The 21,639-nt window shown below is 45.9% G+C and overlaps 1 protein-coding gene across 3 annotated transcripts; it reads right to left on the bottom strand.

Moving 5' to 3' along the window:
- Positions 1-171: 171 nt before the first annotated feature.
- HMGXB3 (HMG-box containing 3) lies at positions 172-19,835 on the bottom strand. 3 transcript variants are annotated; one of them, XM_059860414.1, is made up of 20 exons: positions 19,646-19,835; positions 18,837-18,984; positions 18,246-18,420; positions 17,338-17,805; positions 16,486-16,584; positions 14,866-14,997; positions 12,650-13,062; positions 12,125-12,300; positions 11,737-11,834; positions 11,077-11,175; positions 10,408-10,557; positions 8,479-8,780; positions 7,023-7,150; positions 6,352-6,483; positions 5,899-6,083; positions 5,091-5,310; positions 3,888-4,021; positions 3,386-3,502; positions 2,843-3,052; positions 172-2,118 (listed from the first exon to the last, which is right to left on the bottom strand). In XM_059860414.1, the coding sequence occupies exons 2-20, from the start codon at positions 18,980-18,982 to the stop codon at positions 1,648-1,650; spliced, it is 3,855 nt and encodes a 1,284-aa protein (XP_059716397.1). In that variant the 5' UTR covers positions 18,983-18,984; positions 19,646-19,835; the 3' UTR covers positions 172-1,647. The 3 variants fall into 3 exon arrangements, with proteins under 3 accessions (XP_059716397.1, XP_059716396.1, XP_059716395.1); XM_059860413.1 differs by having other exon boundaries at positions 12,131-12,300; positions 17,242-17,805; positions 19,646-19,834; XM_059860412.1 differs by having other exon boundaries at positions 17,242-17,805; positions 19,646-19,833.
- Between the last annotated feature and the right edge of the window lie 1,804 nt (positions 19,836-21,639).

A 21,639-nucleotide genomic window follows, 5' to 3' on the forward strand; every position in this document is an offset into this window, starting at 1 on the left:
GATGATGGGACATCTGACAAGTCACCATGTGGCACATGGCAGCAGTATCTGGGGCAAGTGCAATGCCAAAGGCAGGGCAAATGCAGAAGAGATAGAGCAGTGTTTGTGCCTTTTCTCCTGGAATCATCCAGGTCTTGCACACAAAAAAAAACCCAACCCAAGGCACTTGACCACAGTTTCACCCCCAAAATTGGAGATAATTTATTAAACTTTATCACTGACTGAAAAAAGTCACTAATGTCTCTAATAATAAGTTAATGTTCTTAACAGAAAAACCCCAAGCCATGATTACTGCATTTGCTCAGACTTAATACATTTACTTTAACAGTATGGTACTCAATAGGTTCCCCTTCACAGAAGGGAGTTTTCAACCACACCGCAAGCCTCAGAATCTTCCCCACTGCTCACTCAGACAAAATAAACTCCCAAGATGGCAATTTAGCAGTCTGGCATCCTGCTTGTCTCCTCTGCAGGTCACAGCAAACACCAAACACATTCACCACCAGCCATGGCCAAAGGGAGCTGCAGCAGTGACAGCACAGCTTTGCACCCACAGTCCCAGGTGTTCCTCAGGGGTGCTGCACAGGCAGAGGTCTCATCCTGACTCCTCTCAAGGGGCTGACTAAGCAACCTGGGCAGCAGGAGACTCCTCTAACCCCCAGAGTGCTGTGGGAACATGGGCAGGGCAGGTGTGACACCTGACAAAGTGATGAGATTGCACATGTGGGTGCAGCTCTCCCAGTATGTCCATGAGGGTGGAATACAGAACCCTGCTCGCTCTGGTGACACTGCATTCATCATTCCTCCTTGATCCCACAGACAGTGTTTGAGTGTCCCTCCCCTCTCCACAGCCACTCCCTGCACAGCACTTCAACCATCCTCCAACCCTCAGCTGCCCTGGGGCTCAGTTCTTACCTTACCATACAGAACACTCTGCTCTCACGGTACCTTTTGACTCCTAAGTTATTAGTGCTCATGTGAAGGGACAAACAATTCTAGAAACTCCCTGCAGCCAAAGCACCCACAATCCTGGACCAGCCTCCCTCCAGGGAGGCTCCCCAGATACAACATGTTAGAGCAGCACAGCTCCTCCTCCTCCTCACGACTCCTTGCAGCCAATGCCTGTGAGAGCTCTGCAAGTTTACCAAGCAGGAGTCAGTATCCTAAATTCACCTATTCAGAATGTTTTGGGGGAAATCGTTGTAGCCATCTACTGTTTATGCCTGGTCCCACACCCCCAGCTCTGCCACCAATAAGCACAAAGAAGTCAGCAAGCAAGATTCAGAATAAAATGACCTGTGTGTGCTTGACCACGCACACTCCCTGCTACCAGCAACTCCTCTCTCCTCTCCAGCTGCAGGGAGGGCAACATCCCACAGCCCTGAACAGCAGGTCCATCACATGCCTTGGAGGCAGCTGCAGCATTCTGCAAGGGGGTGACAGACCCATGCTCACAGCAGCTTTCACGATGCTATGGAAGCACAGAGCTCTTTGGTCAGTAACAGCAGTCAAAGCCACCAGCATCACATCTCCAACCTGTGGAGGTTGATAAAATAAAAAATAAACTCTCAAGCCAGACAGCTGCAAAAGCTGGCTCAGCCCACCCATCCGCACAACCAGAGAGAAACCAACAAGCTGTTCTGTTACTCAGCAGCCTCTATCCTCCTCCTGCTTCCCCCCTTCATCCTCCTCCGTTTCTGTTTTGATCTGGGCCACGCCGAGCCGGTAGAGCGCGTCACGGATCACCACCTCCCCGGGCTGGCAGCTCTGCACGATCTCCTGGATCTGCCTGTTGACGATTTCCCTGCTGGTGAGGAAGTCCATGAGGCGGTTGTAGAGGTAATAGTGCGTGGGGTTCTCAAAGGTGATGGGCCGCTGGCGCACAGTGCTGGTTTTGCTGTTGCCGATGGCGGCAGCGATGGCGCCGTAGGGCTCCAGCTCGCGGCACAGGGCGATGCAGCGGTGCCGGGCCGTGGCGTCCCAGGGGCTGCTCTGCTCCGAGCCCGCCTGCACGATGCGGCGCACCGAGGACTTGGTGATGGGGTGCTGAAGGGAGTGCTCAGCCACCGTCACGTCTACGCTGTAGTGCTGGTCCAGCAGCTCAGGGCAGGACACGTACTGGGGGAGAGACACACGCACACCAGGTGAAACAACAACATCCCCATGGCTGAGAAGACAGAACTACTGGCTGGCCAAACTCTAACCAACACTATGACCCAGGACAGATGGAGGGCTAAATGATCCAGGCTTCCCCTACGCGCCACAAAGATGGTATGTACACTCCCTCCTCACTTGTATGCCCTCAGATAATCCCAAGGCACTAGGAGCCATCTTTCTCTCCCACTTCTCAAGGAATAGCAGTAGTCTGAAAGAAGTGAGTTGCTGTGTCAAAATAAGTGACGTGCTCCAAAGTTCACGATCTGAACTGTTACAATGCACTCCCAGCACAGCTCTTCCTCTTAAGGACAATTAATCAAACATTAATCAAACACAATCTCCAGGCAACACCTAATACATTCTGCTATGCCGAGGAGTGATGCACTGGCAAAGCTTGAATCAGGAGCTACTTATCAGGTCAAATTCACCCTTGGCAGTGTTCAAGACCAGGTTGGATGGGGCTGTGAGCAACCTGGCCTAGTGGAAGGTGACCCTGCCTGTGGCAGGAGGATGAACTGGATGAGCTTTAAGGGCCCTTGCAACCTGAACCATTGTGTGATTCTACAAAATTATCTTGAGCCACAATGCAGGTTACATAATGGGGGGTGTGAGGGGTGTAACTTCAATTTCCCTTGCAGCTTTTCTATGCTGGACTGGCACAGCAGAGAGCAAAGACATAACTAACCGTTGGAGGTTCCATGGGGTCAGAGAAGCAGCCCTGGTTCTTCCCCCACATCTGGGAAGTCAGGCCAGGCCAGCAAAGGTCTGCACACAGTGCCACTGAAGAGGCTGAATCAACAACATACACTGGAGGCCAGTGACGTGAGGATACCAACAAGTCCACGTGATCCCGAGCACTTTCTCCTCTTACTATGTACTTGGAGCCACACACAACCTAGAAAAAAGAAAGGACTGACATCAGCAGCACAATAAAACTGAACACTTACAGAAAAAAAAAATCTAGTCTTAAAAAAATTCAGCTTCCTTCCAGATATTCCAGACTATACAGTAACCAGACAGCTATCTTCTCTAAAGATACTCTGTTTCCTCCTCATACCCATTCAACTTGTCATGGGGAATTTTCCAAGCCCTGAGGAATATGTTCCATTCCCAGGGCTCAGAGAAGCCCATTCCATTGCTTCTATTCAATAAGGAAGTTCCATGCTGTTAAGTCAAATAATGAATAGCCAAGGAAGAAAAAAAACATTGTGGCCCCAGTCTTCCCTACCTGATGTGGACACACTTTGTAGATTTTCCCTCCTGTGTGATGAGCAGAAGATGGTGTAATGCTTGTCCCATTCTGTACAAACTCATAGAGAGCCAGGAGGGAGTAGCAGAGCTCATCCTAGAAAAGACAGGCCCAAAGAAAGTGACTAAAATTAACAGACTCCTGCAGAGATGGAAAAGGCATCATGCAAGGTCTCCCAAATCCTAATTTGCACTTCATCCAATAACTTCCTAATCCCACACTCAGCACTGTGAGGATGACAGCCAATTATACAATGCTGAGCCAGTGACAAGGTAATTACAGGCTTCCTTTCTTCTAGCCCACAAAGGTTCAATTTATTTCACCATGTGTAAATTATCCTATAACCTGCTGGCACCCATCCCTGCCCTTAGCACAGTCAGATGAGAAATTAATTGTCTAGGATGGCAAGAGTAGATGAGGGAAAGACACTGAAGAACAGCTCCACTCCTGCAGGCTTGTATGTGGGCAAACAAGCAATTACCTTTGTATGTGATGCCTCCCAGGGAATGCCACACTGTGTCAGAAAGCTCTGCAGCTCTTCCTCACTGTAAAAGTTTATCAGCTCAGGCCTGAAGACTTCTTCCTGAAGGAGCCTCACCAAGGCACTCCCATTACCTGCAAAGGCAGGAAACAGGTCTCAGCACTCATTCTCAGGAAGGGAACTTACCAAAATAATTTCTTAAGAAGGCTACAGAAGCAGAGATTGCATAACCCACAGCCAGCAAGAGAGAGCTGTGAACAGTCCTACTTGCAAAGCACATCACAGACCACTTGTCTTGAGCCCTTCACAGCTGAGGTCACCAGACTGAGCCCAGCATAGCTGCAGACCCCATAAGCACTTATCTATCCTGTCATTTGTAACCTTTAAAGGACTGATGAGAGGACAACCAAGTGAAGAAGAGCAGAGATAAATGTCACTGCAGCCCTTGGACTGAACAACTCCAAGCTCAGCCTTAACATCTCCCTGGTTCTTCCTCTGGAGCTCCACTTCCACAAAAGCCCACACAGCTCTTCTGCAGTCCAACTCTGAAGCCCCGTCTGCAAAGCCAACTCACACACTTGCTAAGCTTGCAAAGCCAGTTTTCCTTCCTATACACAACACCTAAATTCTTAAGGAACCAGGTGTTAACTGATCTTAGCTCTCAGATCTGAGATTATTCCTCTCACTGTTTCTTGCTCCACATAGTCAATATACAGTGGATGTACTGAATGTTGACAACTCTGGTCAGGACTAGCACACCACTCTCCTAGTTTTTTCTCAAGTTTTGCAAAAACTTATTCACCCTTTATTGAGATTGCAACACTGAGATACCAAGCACTACCAGTAACTTCCACACTCCAAGTATCAGTCTAACATGAAACAAACACTGACTGGCATTCAAGATGTGCATGCATCCCTCTGCAATCAGACTCTATCTCACCTGGGGTGCAATGCTCAAATGTCCCCCATGTCTCAAATGCATCAGAGCCCACCAGTGCATCCAAACTTTACAGGAAAAGCCAAGCCTCAAGGAGCAAAGTAGCCTCAGAACAGCTGAAATCACCTCAATGTTCCTGTCTTCTCTCAGCACACATGACTTTTAGAGTGTTGTGCAATCAGCTATTCTTAATGTTAAACATCACCAAGACTGATGTCACCAACATATCAAGCGCTTCCTTTAATAGGCACAACCTGAGCCATTACCTGGCACTGGCTGTGCATGCAGGTTCTTGTCCTTCTCTGTATTGATCACCACTGCTCCTCTCATCAGTGGAGGGAAGAAAGGAGCAACAATAGAGGCATCAAACTTTGTGATGGGGATGCTAGAAGGAAAAGCCACCTGCTCAATCACCTCTGTCTCCATCGTGGACCAAAAGTCTTCCACATTCACTTCACTTGATGGCAAGTATTCTGGCCAAGTAAACTACAGAGAGAAAGAAAGAGTGGTCAAATACAAAAATCACAGTTCATTTGACAATTCTGTGTCAGTCTCACTCACGGCATGAGGACTATCCAGGAGAGTGCTTAGCTCAAATATAACAAGATGATTTCAGTCTCCTAAAGCTTCCGACAACCACTTTGCACTCGGTAAGACTCAAAATTTACATATTTGACATAAAAGCCAGACATGCTACATTCTCCTACTAGGGCTTTTTTTCCCATTAGAGAAGACAGCACCTCAGGGAAACTTGAGAAAAAAAGGAATGTGCTCATGTCAAAGGAAGAAGACCAAATTCAACAACTTCCATCCAAGGTTCCTACTGCCCAAGCTGCTGGACAAAAGCTGTGGTCCAGGGACAAAGGATCTTGTTTTCCCTGAACTACACATCAACATCTCTAAGAGGAAGCACAGGCATTGCTGCTCCAGCCACATCCTCTTGTCAGGCATCAGCAGAAAACCACTCACAAAGGTCTCATGTATTTATTGTGCATCATGAAGACCAGAGTCAGCAAAAAATCATTATGATCTGCTTTGAACACAAACAGGATGTGAGCTGTGGGAAAAACCTACCTCTATATTTTTCAGTGCTAAGACATTTTCCGTATTCCTCTGGGCTATTTCCACCTTGGGGGTTATGCCACAGATTCCACAGATCATATCATTGTAATCCCGGACTGTCAGGCATTCAAAAGCCCAGTAGCCATTGCACAGCAGCTCCTGGAGCTGAGCCTGCTCATCAGGGCTAAGGCTTTTATCTGAAAAGAGAACATGCCACTGTTACAGTTTTCACATCATGAAGCCACTGGAGAGGTAGCAGGGCTCTCCTACACAGGGATAGAACCAAACCTGCCCTCCAGAGAATTGTTACAAAGAACTGGTCATAGAGGTACTGTTTGGTTCAGGAAGTGATTTAATAGAAACATACCACACTAAAATAAGTGAGGTTTGCCTTTCTATAACCTAACAGCCATCATCAGGTCAGAGTTTGGTATGTTATGGTAAAAAGCAAGAAGAAAAACCCACCAGTTTGCTCCTGAACAGAGTCAAGGATATTGCCAACAGCCACTCTGGGATCCTCTCCAAGTTTAATATGGTTTCGGATTGCAAACAGAAGATCCAAGCTCACTAACAATTTGTTACCCACATTGAAAAGGCCTGCAGTTAAAACAGGACAGTTATTGTCTGTAGGGTTCCAGATCTTCCTCACAAAAGAAATTTATTCCTTACTGATACACAACACACTCACGAGTATAGTTTAGAGGATAATGGAAACACAAACAGTGCTTCTGCACCTCTGAAATGCAGAGCTCCTTGCCGAAACATCAGCTCCTTTCACAGATTTTGTTGACTTAAAAAACTACAAGGAAGAACTATCAATCCATCTCACTAGCCAATGCCATCAAACAGCACTCTCCAGAGATGCCTCTAAGTAGGATCTCAGGGGCTGCGCCTTGAAGAACTCAACATTCAGAGACCTGCACCAGTGAATCAAGGCAAGGCCTTTCTCACCAGAACATTCACTCACAAATATAGATTTACTTGCAGAATAAGCAGAAGCAATTAAAAAATAATTCAAATTTAGTGCACTGGGGAAGGGAACAAGCTTTTCTGTGCCTGGACAATGCCCTGATACAATCCCAAGGCTTCCAAAGGGTTCAGACTGTAGTCATGCTGTATGCTCACATTTCTCCTACCTGTGTAAATGTCAGTGAAGCTATGGAGGGCCAGACACTGCAGGTTCAAGCACACTTTGACCTGAGCTGTAACCACCTGTAATCTATTGGCTGTCAGCAGCCAGCACTCCTGAGGACCAGCAAGGGAACTGCAACACACAAAACCAACAAAAAAAACCCACTCTGAGTGAAGCCAATGGGATTTTTAGTCCAACCCTGTAATAACTTCAGACATTCTAATTGACATGAGTTCATTATTATGTAAATCTAAGCCAGCTCACCACATATCACACCAGAAAAAGTTACATTTTAAAACAGATTTCCCAGGTAGAGGCAGGTCATAGCTCACATTCTTTTAAACAGCACTAGAACATCCCTTCACCTCCATGAACTGGGTACCTACTATTGCAGAGGTGGAGAAAACCTATGGCCCCAGCTGTCCTGGGAGAAGTGGCCGTACCATTGCTGTGGTGATCAGTAACACATTCCACCAGCCAGCCTGTCCTGCACACAGAGATTCAGAAAGGTCTGCTCCTCTACAATGTAACTGACAATGGGGAAGTTCAGACAGGAGAGTGCCAGTGACTGCAATACTCCTGTCCACCTGAGAAAACAGGAAGCAAAGCCAAAGTCACCTCCTTCCTACTGGCAGGGCTTCAATTAGAGCACATGGGAGAGTCCCACATGCAGAGCACTGCAAAGCAGCCAGGCACAGACAAGGATTTACAATGCACTGGGTGGTAAGACCCCTGGTGAGGGGCAGGGTGTGAGACTGCTCTGAAAAAAATACAGAACACAAAAAGTAACTCTTCTGGAAAGATCTCAACTAGTGCTCTCCTGACCAAAGCAAATATCCATCCTTTGTGTCAAGAATTTTTTTGTGGAAGAAAGAAACAACATTTTGCCGTAAGAAAAATCGTAGATCATATTTTCAGAAATAAGAGAATGCCTGGCAGACTCAGGGAAGAGATATCCTACAGGCTTTCATACAAATCTAGTTAAGGCAATCTAGCTTATTTACTAAAAGTTTCTTAAAGTCCTTCAGGTTTCAATTTGGATATTTGTTCCAAATAAGCATTCACTCAAGCACATGCTAAGAAATGAAAGGAATGAAAATATCATAAGCAAAAAGACCCATACAGGAAATATTCAAAAAAGGGAGAGAGAGAAAAAGGAAATCACACAATGCACATCTGTAAACACACAAGTTTTCCTCTCTCAACCTCAAAGCATCAGAATGGAAAACAAAGAGGGGATAACTAATGAAAATATTCTGTTTCAATAAGAAAAAAGTTACATCTAGACTTTGCAGTCACTCTTTGATCCTGCCAAACCCTTTCCATACACAGCTAGCTTACTCAGTGTCACTTTCACCAGCTTCACTACCAGGGGCCAAAGCAAATATTATTTCAGGCGGACTCAGAACAAAAAAATCAGCATGAGTTTGAAAGAGTCAAAATCCAAAGCAGAATCTTACTTCTGTCCCCCTTTGAACAAGGGGCTGTTACAGAGGAGGCACTGCACACACGGAGACTCGTAGTAGCTGGACCAGGAGGTCTGCTCGATGGTCACTGTCTCCTCACTCACGTTGGACAGGATGAGCCTGGAGCTGTTAAGCTCGTGGATGAGGGTGAAGATCTCTGCCAGCTCTGACTCGTTCTCGGGGATCTGCATCACCTTGCGCAGCAGCTGCAGCGTGGACTGGCGCTGGGTTTCCTTCTGCGATGGCGTCAGGGGCTCGCTGGTGTTCAGCACACCCGGCTGACCTGCACTGACCTCCTACAAAGCAACATAGCCAAACAGGCAAGCATGGGGATGAAATATTAAGCCCAAAGAAATCATAAAAGGCAGCAGAAACACAGCAGTCTTTGCATTCAGTAAACCTGACTTCTACTCTACTGCTGAATCATTGATTCCACTTCAAGCTCAAATTACTTTAACAAAAATAGTTTATTACAGCCCAGCCTTTCAAGAACTCCTGCAATGCCAAACCATCAGAGATTGGGCATTAAACTGTTAAGTGCAGGGATTGGGGATCCAAAAGGTGAGGATAACCACCAAAAGGTATACAAACACTTCAATAACCCTCATCACTTGAACCTCCAGTTATCACTTTCTCCACAGGTTATCAGGCACAGGCTCAGGACAGCCTGCACAGCTCTCCAGAAGCCGGAGGAACCAAGTACTAATGGAGAACTAGGGGTTGTGATACACAGAGCACACTAATCAATAACAATTGATCAGCTACAGTCTACCCTTCTCCAACACATACCATCACAACAAAATGCACAAACACAGGAGAACCAAACTCCAGGCTGTGCCAGGAGAACAAAGAGAACCCAAACAGGCTGATCTGTCTAATCCCTGAAACTCTTCTGTCAACATTTCAACCTGGTTTTCTGACTAGTCCAGCAATGAGATAAATGATCAAAAGCCCAGAGACAACAACGAACTGTGTGACAGGAATGTTAAACAGACCTACAACCAGAAAAAAAGAAAAAAACCTAAATGAGGAAGAGACAAGCCACATGCCTCTCAGAATGGAAGCTGAGCTAAGCACACCGCTGTTCCTTACACAGCTGTTTGTGTGAGTTTCACACAGGCCATCTCTGTTTGTTTGCATTTTTAAAGAAAAAACAAAACCACTAAACAAAGTTATGTTCTTCAAAATAAAAAAAAGGCAAGTGGATGAGTCATTACTACACAGACTAAAATTCTGTCTATTTGCTGAGTAGGCATTTCAGCTAAGAGCAGGAAAGCTCCTTTTTTTCATTTATTGTTTCAAAAACATGACAATTCAGTATGAGAAAAGCTAACCTCTGAGACTGCAAAGGCAAAAAAACCCCAGAATTAATTGCATCCACATAGAATAGCAGACCACTGAAAACATATTTATACATAGAAAAAAAACCCCTACATCCAGAAATAAATTCAGGTTGAAGTAAAATTGCCCTTAAAAACAGGAAGCTCTAATACAAGATGTACTAACTTAACTGACACCAGCCCCAAACTGCTCACAAAGCAGAGCATACTTGAGAGTTTCTTGGTGAAGTCTGAAGTTCAACAAAGCTGACACAGCAATGTGGTGCCTTCAGGGTCGATTTTCCCAGCATGTACTGACAACAGAAGGATTTTTAAGTTGAGGAGACACCCAGAGGTAGCAACGGGTGTGCTCAGACAATTTCAGCCTGAAGCAGCACTGCTACAGGAATTCAACAAACATCACAGATGTGATAGGAATAGGAATTTTTTCTGACAGAATAGGAACCATTCTGTCAGAAAAGTTTTTCATGATAAAAAAAAAAAAAGCAAACCCCAAACCATGTTTCCATAGGGACTTGCAAACTAGACTTCTCCGCCCAGCTCACAACAGACATGTGATAAAACAAGCCAGCTTGAACCTTACCAGGGATTTAGCTGTTTTCTCAGTCCTGTCTTTGGCAAGGTTGTATCCACAGCTCGGGCAGATGCGTGGCTTGTGCCTGTTTGTATACACATAACTGCAGGAGGGGTTCTTGCATTTCCCTCTGCCACGTGATGTTGCTAATCCCAAATCCTGAATGACACAAAAGAGATGTCTGCTGACCTTGACTTTTAATAGTTGGACTCCATGATCTTAAAGGTCTTTTCCAGCCTGAATGGCACTATGATTCTAAGCCAACAAAATTCTAAAAAAGATTATTACATGTTTTATCTCCACTTTATAACATCTTGTTTAAACATCAATAGCAAGCCCTGTCACTTTGCACAGAATCCTGTAAGTAGCACTTAAACATTCTGGTGCCAGTTCTCCAGACCAGAAGCACATTAAATTCATTCAGAAACCCCTGATCCTCCCTGCTGACTCAAGGAGGGTATGGGGATTCTGCATGGGGACATGAGTTAAAATCCATCTCTTAACAAGGCCCCACACGGTCATCCTGGACTAGGTCTAGAGATGACATAAAGCAGAGATTATTTCACATTAAAAATGAAATGTATTTGTGCAAGTCAGTAAAACAGAAGTCCCATATCATTCTCATCCCAGAGAGGACACTCCCTGAGGCAGAAGTCACACTATTTGAAAAATTCTCACCAAAGTTACGGTGCAACTGTACTTGTAGGAAGGGAATATGTCTGGTTTGACCTCCACAACTTTAACCTGAGATGCCCTGCTTGTCACAGAACTGTGGATCTAGAGATTGAAAGCAGAAAAAACAACACGCATCAGACATCTATTACTAAATGCATACATGCACCAATTTCCGTATCTATTAGCATTACTGCCCCTAAGAGATTGATTAATGTTCATGTAATATCCCAAATACCATAAGACATTATTTTGCATGTAAAGGCATTACAATTCACAAATTCATTTCAGCACCTTGGCATATTGAGTCATATTTTATAGGTGAAAAGCTCAGTATTCAACATTGCATGTCAGATTATCAAAGCACCAGCAGATCCTTAAATCATCTTCTGGAAGTGGCTGGGAGGTTTCCAAAGTAACCAACTGCAGGATTGTCCAACAGCATCTCTCAGCTCAGTTCCCACTCAGCCACAAAGCAGTCATTCTGCTATCCAGCCATATCATAAAAACAGCCACTCACAGATCTCATCATCATAAGGCAGATACATTTTTTGTTCTATTTCTCACTCAGGTCATATCACTCACCTGGGAGAAAAAAGAAAAAAAAGCCAAACAAAATCCTCCCCCCAAAAAATCCAGGAAAATAGTTAGCATTTGAAGAACAACCTTTTGCTCCTCAGCAGTTGGTGCCTGCAGAACTGACTGGCCCAACTGTTTCAGTGTACTGGGCTTCAAGCCTGATGTTCTCACAGGGGAATGCTTGTCTAGAAGGAGGAAAGAGATATATCAGGTTAAATGTGAGAAAATAGGTTCTGTTTCTTTCTGACATCTTTGTTAAATGTTACTATAGTCACGTGAGATCTTTCCTCTGAGCTTGAAATAACCCAAGCAGGTGTTTCATAGCCCATTTACTCCACTCAGGCAGAGAGAAATTGTTTTTTTCCAAGCACTGGTAACCACCTCCCCTGAAACCTATCTTATTTTTGGCAGACACCATTTTAGCAAGGTGAGGAAAGACAACAGCTCCCAAAGCACACTGAGATGCTGCTTTTACCAGTACTTGCAAAGGCCTGCCTGCTGCTCAGCTGCTCTGTGCTGGCTTCTCTCCCCACGATGGCTGGAGCAGGCAGAATGGCTCGCATGGGTCTAGCTGCAGCCAGCAAGGAGGGCTTGGGTCTTGGTTTACTCTTTGCTTCTTGTCCCTTGTGTGTAGCAGCTGTTGCATCAGTTCTAAAAAACAAGAGTTACAAGTGGAAAAATATTCTATTTCCCCTCAGCTTCAGTTTCCCTCTTTTCCCTGAATTGTGCTTTGTTAGCACACTAATCACAGCTATTGTAATAGAAAGAGAGACAGTGCTAAGGCTGCATCTGCCCTGTGACTACAATCTGTCACTTAAAGAAAAATATTAGTTCTGATGGACAAAGACTCAAAGGAACAATCCTGAACTGGCACAAAACAGAGAGCAAATACAGTAAGTCTTACAGGAAGCACTGCCAACAGCCTTCAACTTCTTGGACTAGTCCCATGAGCACACAATAGACATCATCTGCTCCCATAACACATGGAAAACTGACTCACCCCACCACTGGCTTTTTCACAAAGGCATTTGGACTCAACACCTCAGAAGACGTGGACATCCCCAGCCCTACACTTCCTTTCTCTGCCTGCTCCGAAGGGTCCGCTTGTCGCTGGCTCTCTTGGCCCAGCACCACTCCAACAGCACTCCTCCTGTCTTCAGCAAGCACATTATTTGGGAGAAAGTGGCCCTCAGAGATGATCACTTCCTCCCAATCCATCTCAGGCATTTGCCCTCCACCAGGCACAGCATTCAGCAGCTGGCTGACAGCTTCGGAGCTCTCCAAGGCGGACTTGGAGGAACTCTCGCTGGCGGCCATGGGTTCTGTGAGGGCTGACTGCTGACCTCTTTTAGCTGCTGGAGTTTTAAGAGAGGTGCCTGAATTTGGCTCAGATTTGCTTTTTGGTTGCTTTTCCTGGAAACAAGGAGAGAGTCACATTCAGAGCTTTCAGCTTTCACAGATAAGCAGGTCCCCTGCACATATGCCATGTTTCCCGTGGCCTATTTAATGTTGGATCAAAACAGCAGAATTCTAAGTGTTTAAGCAGTGAATTGTATGGGAGTAGACAGACAGGATCTCCTACAACAGCAAAGGCCCTGCTAACATTGTATCTGGCCTCTTGGCCCTTCATGTATTATTTTTAGACACTGTTTACTTTGAAAAATCAATCTTTCTTAAACTCCCATAAATATCACCATTAGCATCAACACCACAAAGTCACCCACCACCCTCTGTAGCAAGGGCCCACCTCCTACACTCCTCTTTCATGGCTTCAGCTCTCTGATGCTGTCTGCTCTTCAACATTATTGAGCAATCAAAGGGAGTTAAGACAGAGAATTTGCATCTTTTGGATATATGCTTTCAGAAAAACAAGCATGTGAGCCAACCAGAAAACAGGATTACTTAGGAAGATTTTCTGACTTTAAGAAAAATGTTAGTTCCAAGACTAAAGCTACAAAAATCATTGTACTGGAGTCAACAAAGATGCAATGAACACTGAACTGGAATGTGGAAAAATGTATCAGAAATGGAATCCAGCAGACTGAAGTTTGAAAGACAAAAAGGAAAACTCCCTTTAAAACCTTTCAGTTCTAACCAAAGTAGGCTTGAACAGCAGCAGACATGCCCTGCTCAGGCAGAATCCAAAAATACTCTTTGCATTCAGCCATCTCTCTACCTCAGCAAATTTACCAAACAAAAGTGAAGATGTCACCATCAACTATTTGTACCCTACCACACAGGAAGCTCAGCCTTCAGCTCAGACACCACAGAGTCTGCAGGCTGCCCAAAAGAATTCTCATCCCTGAATGTTTAATGGATCCAGACACAAAACAAAGGAGGTTCAGAACAAATCCACACAAAGCCACTGAATGTCAATGCCAATTTTCACACTGAGAACATCCTTTTAATTGTGCCTGAGGAGTCTTGCTTCAGACAGAAATGCACATCTGTTCAGAGCTGACTAATTACCAGGATAGTGCCAAGGTTTAAGGATCAAGTGTGTTTTTCTGTACACAGCTAGCAGAGATGCCAATAACTTAAGCAGAGTAGGCATCATGTGGAAAAGGACTTTTCCACTCAGACAAGCTTCACAACTCTACCAACGCCTGGAAACTTCCTTCCAGTCAGAGGTCAGAAGATCATGATCAGACACATGGCCATGAGACAACAATACTCGACAGCACTTCAGCTTCCACTAGATCAACTTTATTAACAAGCTCCTAAAGGATCATACAACTCCTATAGCTGAGAGTTGTTCCTCCTCTCTGTTAAAAAAATAATGTTGAAAGACCACAAAAAACTAAATTTGTGGAAAAACTTCAAATGCTGATATTAATCACCACAAAACAACTTCCCAAGCTTACTTGGGGCTATAGCAGGAGGAACAGGCAACGCCTTCCAGTCACAGGAAGTGTGCAGGCAGAGGGCCAGAAGAATGTGTATCCTCTCAATGAGAGAGTTAGCAAATGTAGCCCCATCTATTCTAACAGATATGAGCAGCATCTTTACCCAAGCTGTGGTGATTTCAGGTCTCACCTTGGCCAAGTGTCCTCTGCATCAGTCACTTGCTCCAGCACATGCATTGGAACACAAGTGCAGGGATAATTTCTGGTGTATCTGACCTCCCATGCTAGATCTACAGGTTTAGAAGTATCACAGGCACTCACAAAACCAGCACTTTTTGTCTCAAAGTCAGGAAAAGAAAGACAAATTTACCTTTGGGATCCATTTCCCTCCCAGGAAGTTCCCACACGTTGGGCATTTTGGTGGCTTATGCCTGGTGACATAAGTGAAGGAACAGCCAGGATTGGTGCAATTTCCATGTCCCCTGCGAGTATAGGTGGTTGTCTGAAACAAGAATTGTCAAGAATTTGTCTACAGACCTGAAAAATACAGAGCTGTGCTGATCACTTCTTTTTCCTCATAAGCACCTTACAAATGCTATTTGGCAAATCACCAGCCTTCCACTATTATTCATTTTACTGAACAAACATCACACAGCTGGGTCAGCACCATAAATGCTTAGACTACACAATAGCCTCTGGTATTACCAGAATTTAGATCAACCTGCAGAGCAGAGTTGAACAAAGCACATAACCTCCTGGAGAAGCTAATCTTGCATTTACAGTGATGTGAAAGTTCTTTTTGAACATGAAAAAGTCATAGTAAAATGCATTAAAATGCTTCTAACAGCAATCCACAATAAGACAAGATGTTACTAACACTCATGACAACACAGCAAAAAGACTTGAAGACAAGCACTCATGATGCAAAGGCAGTTTTGTCAGTAACTTGTTGCTGTATGGGATGGTCAAGTGTTCCCTGGTCCTTCACTGTAATTTGCTAGGAACTACTGAAACACGAGCAGCATCACCAGGCACTATTTATACAAACACTAAAGTAGGACATGTCATCTGTGCCAGGACAACTGCAGCAACACACGAGTTTTTGTCAGCACAGCACTTCCCAATATCCCGTTCTCAACACTCCCGAGGGAGCTGTTGTACTGTAACTCCCTAACTAGGTACAGATTTTTTCTAGAACTGCAAGTGCTGCTGTCAAGGAAATGAGTCAATTTTAACCAGATTTTTCTCAGGAATAAAAACCTGAGGTATTTCCATTCTCCCCAGGACAACTGGAAGAGCATCACACTATGCACCACTATAAATATCTACAGTGTTCCACCAGCTGGAAGCATAGAGAACCTGGAAAAAAAGGATTTGATGCTAACTTACATAACAGAAGGAGCTGCAGTACTGACTGTACAATGAACTCCCAAAAGGGCTACAAAAACACAGGTTGCTGGAGTGGTTAGATCAGTGAAATAATACTATTCTTCCTCATGCAACAGGCCACACAGCCTTTGATATGGCTTCTCAAAACCTCAGGTCATTGCTCCCCTCCTGCCAAAGCAAGAGCTCTGGAGTTCATGTTTTCCTGCCATAAGAGCAGATCCCTGCCCTTGAAAGGATGGACACTGCTTTTTATGAAGAGAAATATGCATCCAATTAGTGGATGTAGATGGCTACACAGAAACTGCTGTTGGCCAGATGGGTTGTGATAGCTTTATCTACTCCACCTGTATCCAAGAATTCCCTGAGGAAGAAGACAGAAGAAATGAGCCCTGTAAGTCACTCTAGGAAGTCAGAGACCCTCTTAGCCTGTACAAGACATAATACAAGGGACAAGAAATACATCAAGTGATACAGCAACTCCAAACTGGAATATTTTTAGAAACTGAACCATGAGCAAATCCCTACCTTTAACATCTTTAAGACAAATCTATGACAATACATCCAAGCCTTAACATACCATACAAGACTCTGAGTCCCTTACCAATTTAATTGATGCTGGGTTCTCCACAACAGAGTGAGCTGGTAAAGGTAACATGATAAACTGTGTTGCAGGTGTGGAGGAGCTACTCTCTTCAGTATCCTAAAAAGAAATCAAAGGGAAAATACATGCAGAAAACAAGACATAGTGACCCATATCCCTCCCTCTCATGAACATTAATGTGTCTTAAGGACTGATGAGACCAGAATACAGGATAGAGCAGCAATCATTTCAAAAGCAATGGCCTTTCCAGATGTACTCTGGAAATTACCAAAGTCCTCAAACAAAACAGAGGATTCAACTCTTCACAGACTAAGGTTTCTATGACTGATCCCTAAAATTTCAGCTTAAAAGGACTCCCTTCTACCTCTCTACAACCAGGAAAACAGCTATCAGGAGCACAGCAGTAGCATTTTTTTCTTGCCAAAATCTTGGAGTGCAACTGCAGAACCCAATTACTGGCACTGCAATACCTCAAATATTGTTATAACAAACAATTAAAAGAACTCAGGCACGTTAAGACAATTGATATCACCACAGGGCTGAGTCAATCGGCAAGCAGAGACAACTCAGTCAAGGAGTTACTTTTGTATCATTGATTACAAAAGTTTCTGTTTCTCTCAGCACTGAGCATCAGCAAGTTGGGCAATCAGAGGATCTCCTGCACCCACTGAGGATCTCAAGTAAAATGGGGGAAACAGCACTCAGATGTTTCAGGTGAGATCTGGCAGGAGACTGAGTGTCACTGGAAAAACTTACCCTCCCAGTGACCACAGTCACCACAGACACCCCATCGGGCACCTGGGGATGGGCCACAGTGATGCCCCCGTTGGAGAGGTCTGTGGAGCTGCTCACCAGGGTCTCCTCAATAACCACTCGGGCTGTCTGGTATGGCTGTCCTTCTATTTCCAAAGAAGCCTCATCCAAGAGGATCTCTCCAGCCACTTTCTCTGTCACAGGCCCAACATAGTGAGAGAGAACCTCTGAGGTAACAGCTTCTTCTGCAGCCTCGGGCTGGGCAAAGGCTGCCGTGTCCTCTGCCAGCCCCTCGATGGCAATGCACTGCTCCAAGACGCCGGCCTGGCCTGAGTCCACGGAAAGGATGTTCTGCACGGTGTCACGGGGCACGCTGCTGACATTCCTGGGAGCTGCCAAGCCTTCAGATGCTGCTGGGCTCTGTGTCACACACAGCTCCAGAGACTGCTTGCTCCTGTCCTCCTGAAGAGTGGTTTTGGGAATAATTATATAATCGGAGCGGGGAAGAATCTTACGGAAGCCTGGAATGTCAGGGACTACTGCAGTTCGAGTGGATGCCTTGGAGTTCTGTGGGCAAAACCAGAGCACGGAATAAATGAAGATGAGAAAAGGAAGAGATTCAGTTCTCAATCCTGCTATATTAGTGCCTAAAGTTCAAATGGTTTCCTGAAGCAGTTTGCTGTGAATTTCTCCACATGAGAGAGCCTGCAGAATCCTGCTCAGTCCTGGTTTTATGACCCACCTTACCAACACTCTGATGAAAGGATACAAAATAGCCTGCCATGAGCAGGTACCAGGCATATCCATCCTGGATTACTAACCATCCTCCCTCAACTGAAGAGAAGGCAAAGGCAAAAGGCAGTGGCCTCACTGGCTTCTCTAAAGGCTGCCCTGAGCCAGGATACAAACTGGAATCTGCAGTTAAACAACTCTCGCACACAGGGCTATGTGAGCAGGGAACTGCCTCTCTCCTCAGCAGCCAAAGAACTTCCAGAAAGACAACTCACCGGGTCCAGTCCCTCTTTCTCTAGCTTGGCTTTCTCCAAGTAGTAGCTCTTTTCAGCCACACTGAGCAACCTCCAGCTCTCACTGATCTTTTTGTTGATTTCAGATTGAGGGAGGTGTGGAAGCTCTTGTTGCACTTTCAAGTAAATATCATAATAGTAGAGAAGGTAAGCAGATCTGAAACACAAAGAGAAATTGAAATATTAAGGTCTTTTTACCTAAATTCCTTGGAGAAAAATAAATCCACAAGGTTTAGGTTTGTCTCAAGGTCATGTGACAAGCAAGTTACATTTAATTTTATTTGCAAATGCATTTTTTAACCAAATGAAAACTCTCTCTCTCTGAAGAGAACATCAAAAGAAAAAGAGAACCTCTGAGGGACAGCCTAAGGCAAATTATTCTGGGGTAAATAAACTCTAAACTGAGCAACAGTGGCACCTGTAAAGAATGTCTGAGCAGGCCCAAAGTGTCAAGCTGATATTTCATATACAATGCTCTACACTATGAAGTGCTCCAAGTCCACTCATGTCAGAAACAGGGAAAACTGCTCCCACACCCTACAAAGGAACTAAATGAAGGCAGAAAGAACTTACCGAGGTTTTTTGGCTTTTTCTCCATGATCACCAGTACTTTTATGTTTCTTCTTCTTCTTGGATGGCACTGGTGACGTGTAAGTGTAAGCGCTCTCTATCTCCTCCATCACCACCGTTACCTCAGCACCATCATAGGGAGCCTCCATGGCTAAAACACATGCTCTGTGTTATGCTCTTGCCAAGTTATACACTGTTTCTCCCAAGAAATAGCATTTTAATCACTTCAGTAAACTAACAGCACTGCTGGCATCTATGTCTGACTCAAATTAAATGAAGATAACTACGTGTTCTCTATTTATCTACTTTTAGAAGGAAATTTCTATTTCTACCACCTCAATACCATCAGTTCAGCGCGGATACACTGCACCTGCATTTCCACAGCTGCAATTGTAGGGGAACTCTCAGGTAAGTTGGTGACCCAGAGGGAGCCACACACCCAGCCAAGAGCTGTCTGGCGACAAGGTGTCACATCACGGCCACGCTACAGAGGCACGGCCAGAGGCTGAGGGAGCAGGGAGCCCCACAGCCCTCACCCACCGCCAGCTCCCCGGGGCTCCTCGCTTGACAGCGGTGACGGACGGCTCTGGGACCGCTGGGAGGACACAGGACATAAAGGCAGCAGCACCTACGGCAGCACAGCCCCGGCAGGGCCCGCACCTCGGCCCCGGCAGCCGGTAATGCCGGACGAGTCTCGGGCCGTTACCCCGAGCCCCGTCTCCTCCGCACCGCCCGCGGCCAAGCGGAGGGGCGCGGCTCCCTCTGGTCCTGCTAAACGTCTCCGCGGCGCCCTCCCAGGTGTCCCCACTCACCGGACAGCTCTGCGGCCGCGCGGGCGGACAGGCGGGGAGCTGTGGTCACGTTCCGGCCGGGGCGCGGCGGCGTGGAGGAGGCAGTGCCGGGGCCAGGGGCCGGCCGCGCAGGGGGGAGCGTGAATGCAGACGGTGCGGGGCGGGCGGGATGTGCGGGGCGGGCCGCCCCGGCATGCTGGGCCGGCTGCGGGCCGGGCCCGGGCGGAGCGGGGCTGCACCGGGGGCCTCCGCACCGGGGCCGCCGCCGGAAGTGACCGCGGGAACGGCGTCCGGGGCACGGCGGGGCGGGACGGCGGCCGGGAGGGGTCATTACTCCTGCGCGTGCGTAGCGAGGAAGGGACAAGCACGTGCGCGGTTCCCGTCGTTTCTCGTGAGGGCGGCGGCGCGCGAGGGTGGGGCAGGGCACGGGCATTGCACCACGGCGTTAATTAGTGCTTAATTAGCGCTTTGTTTGTAACGGGCTCGGGCCTGGCAGTGGGAGTGCATTTTGCAGGAACAGCATCGAGCTCGGTTCATCAGTCAGTGCAATTGTCAAAAATAGGTTATAAACTGTTGTAGAATAGTTGATAATTGTTAAGCATTGTTAGTTTGGTTGTTATATTGTAAAAGGAGTTAAAAGGGTCGTTATAAAAAACACGGTACTCAATGTACCGCATTACACCTCAGAAAAGTGCAGCACCCCCCAAGCAAAATGAGCCGGCCTGGACAGAACTGTAATGGCCAATCAAGAGCCTTAAACCTTCATGCAAATTAAGGATCCCAACAAAAACCAACCCAAAGGGACAAAAAACAGGATAAAAAGGGGCATCTGACCCAGTGAAGCTGTGCTGCTCTACCCGGAACATCGGGGACATCGCTGCTCAAGAAAACCCAGCGCCAGCACTGCAGCATCCTCGACAGGAATGCTCCTGCTCAGCCCGCGGGTCCCTGTGCTTTTGGTCTTTATTTTATCATAATAAATGCTGAAATCACTTTAGTACTGGGATTGTGGTCCCGTTTCTGTGCCATCTTCACGCGCTACTCCCTCCCGCGCTCCTTGGAGCAGCGCTCCAGGCCCAGTCCTTCCCCTGGGAGAGCACAGCACCCAGGGCAAAGCGCTGCTCCAGGCTCCGGTGATGGCATCCCAGCAATCACAGAATCGTTTAGGTTGGGATAGATCTCTGAGAGCATCGAGTCCAGCCTATAACCCATCACAACACCACCATGCCAGACCATGCATGCCATGTCCAGGCTCTCCTTAAACACTTCTGAGGATGGTGACTCCACCTCCTTGAGCAGCCTGCTCCAGTGTCTAATCACCTTTTTGTAAAAAAAATTTGTTCAACATGGATTACTAGGGGAATGTGAGTCAGAATATAACACTCCTACCAGTAAAGCCCCATATTAAAGAATACAGGCTAGTACAAGCCCTCAGACCTATTAATAAATAGTTCTCCAGGGAGGGCAAAAGCAAAAGAACCAGTAAGAATACAGCTGAAACCTGACTGGTAAGGCAGAAACAATATACTTAAAAATGAGAAGCTAGGAAAGGGTTAGAAGAATTAATAACTAAATTTGTGAAGTAATTCCTCTTGTTGTTCAACCTGAACTTCCCCTGGGACAGCTTAAGACTCGTTGTGTTGCTGGATATGTCACTGTAATACATATAGATACAATTTTAAAAATAAATTAGTAAAGTTAATCAGAATAATTAATTAGGAATGGTACATCATTTCCAAGGGTTACCTGGGAACAGAGGCTGACCCCCACCTGTCAGGGACTTGCAGAGATAAGGAGGCTTCCACCCCTAAGCCTCCTTTTCTCTGGAAAGTTTCCATACACCACAAAGTAATTGTTTTCTCAGTTTTCATGAACGTTAAAACTTAGTGCTTTGCTCCTCAGGAAACAAACAGCCCCATTAGGCTCTCTACCCATAACCCTCTTCCTTTGAACCTTTTGGGAAGCAGGATATCGTGCAGCTATTGCTTGAACATGTTTTTCAAATTACACATTTT

The sequence above is a fragment of the Haemorhous mexicanus genome, chromosome 15 (assembly GCF_027477595.1).
Source record: "Haemorhous mexicanus isolate bHaeMex1 chromosome 15, bHaeMex1.pri, whole genome shotgun sequence".
NCBI lineage: Eukaryota > Metazoa > Chordata > Aves > Passeriformes > Fringillidae > Haemorhous > Haemorhous mexicanus.

Excerpts from the sequence above, each read along its gene's own strand:
- HMGXB3 (XM_059860412.1), bottom strand. The coding sequence starts at position 18,982 with ATGGAGGCTCCCTATGATGGTGCTGAGGTAACGGTGGTGATGGAGGAG. Across the intron at positions 8,781-10,407 it reads AGAAAACAGCTAAATCCCTG|GAGGTCAGTGCAGGTCAGCC; the intron begins GTAAGGTTCAAG and ends GTTGCTTTGTAG. Across the intron at positions 5,311-5,898 it reads TAGCACTGAAAAATATAGAG|TTTACTTGGCCAGAATACTT; the intron begins GTAGGTTTTTCC and ends TTCTCTCTGTAG.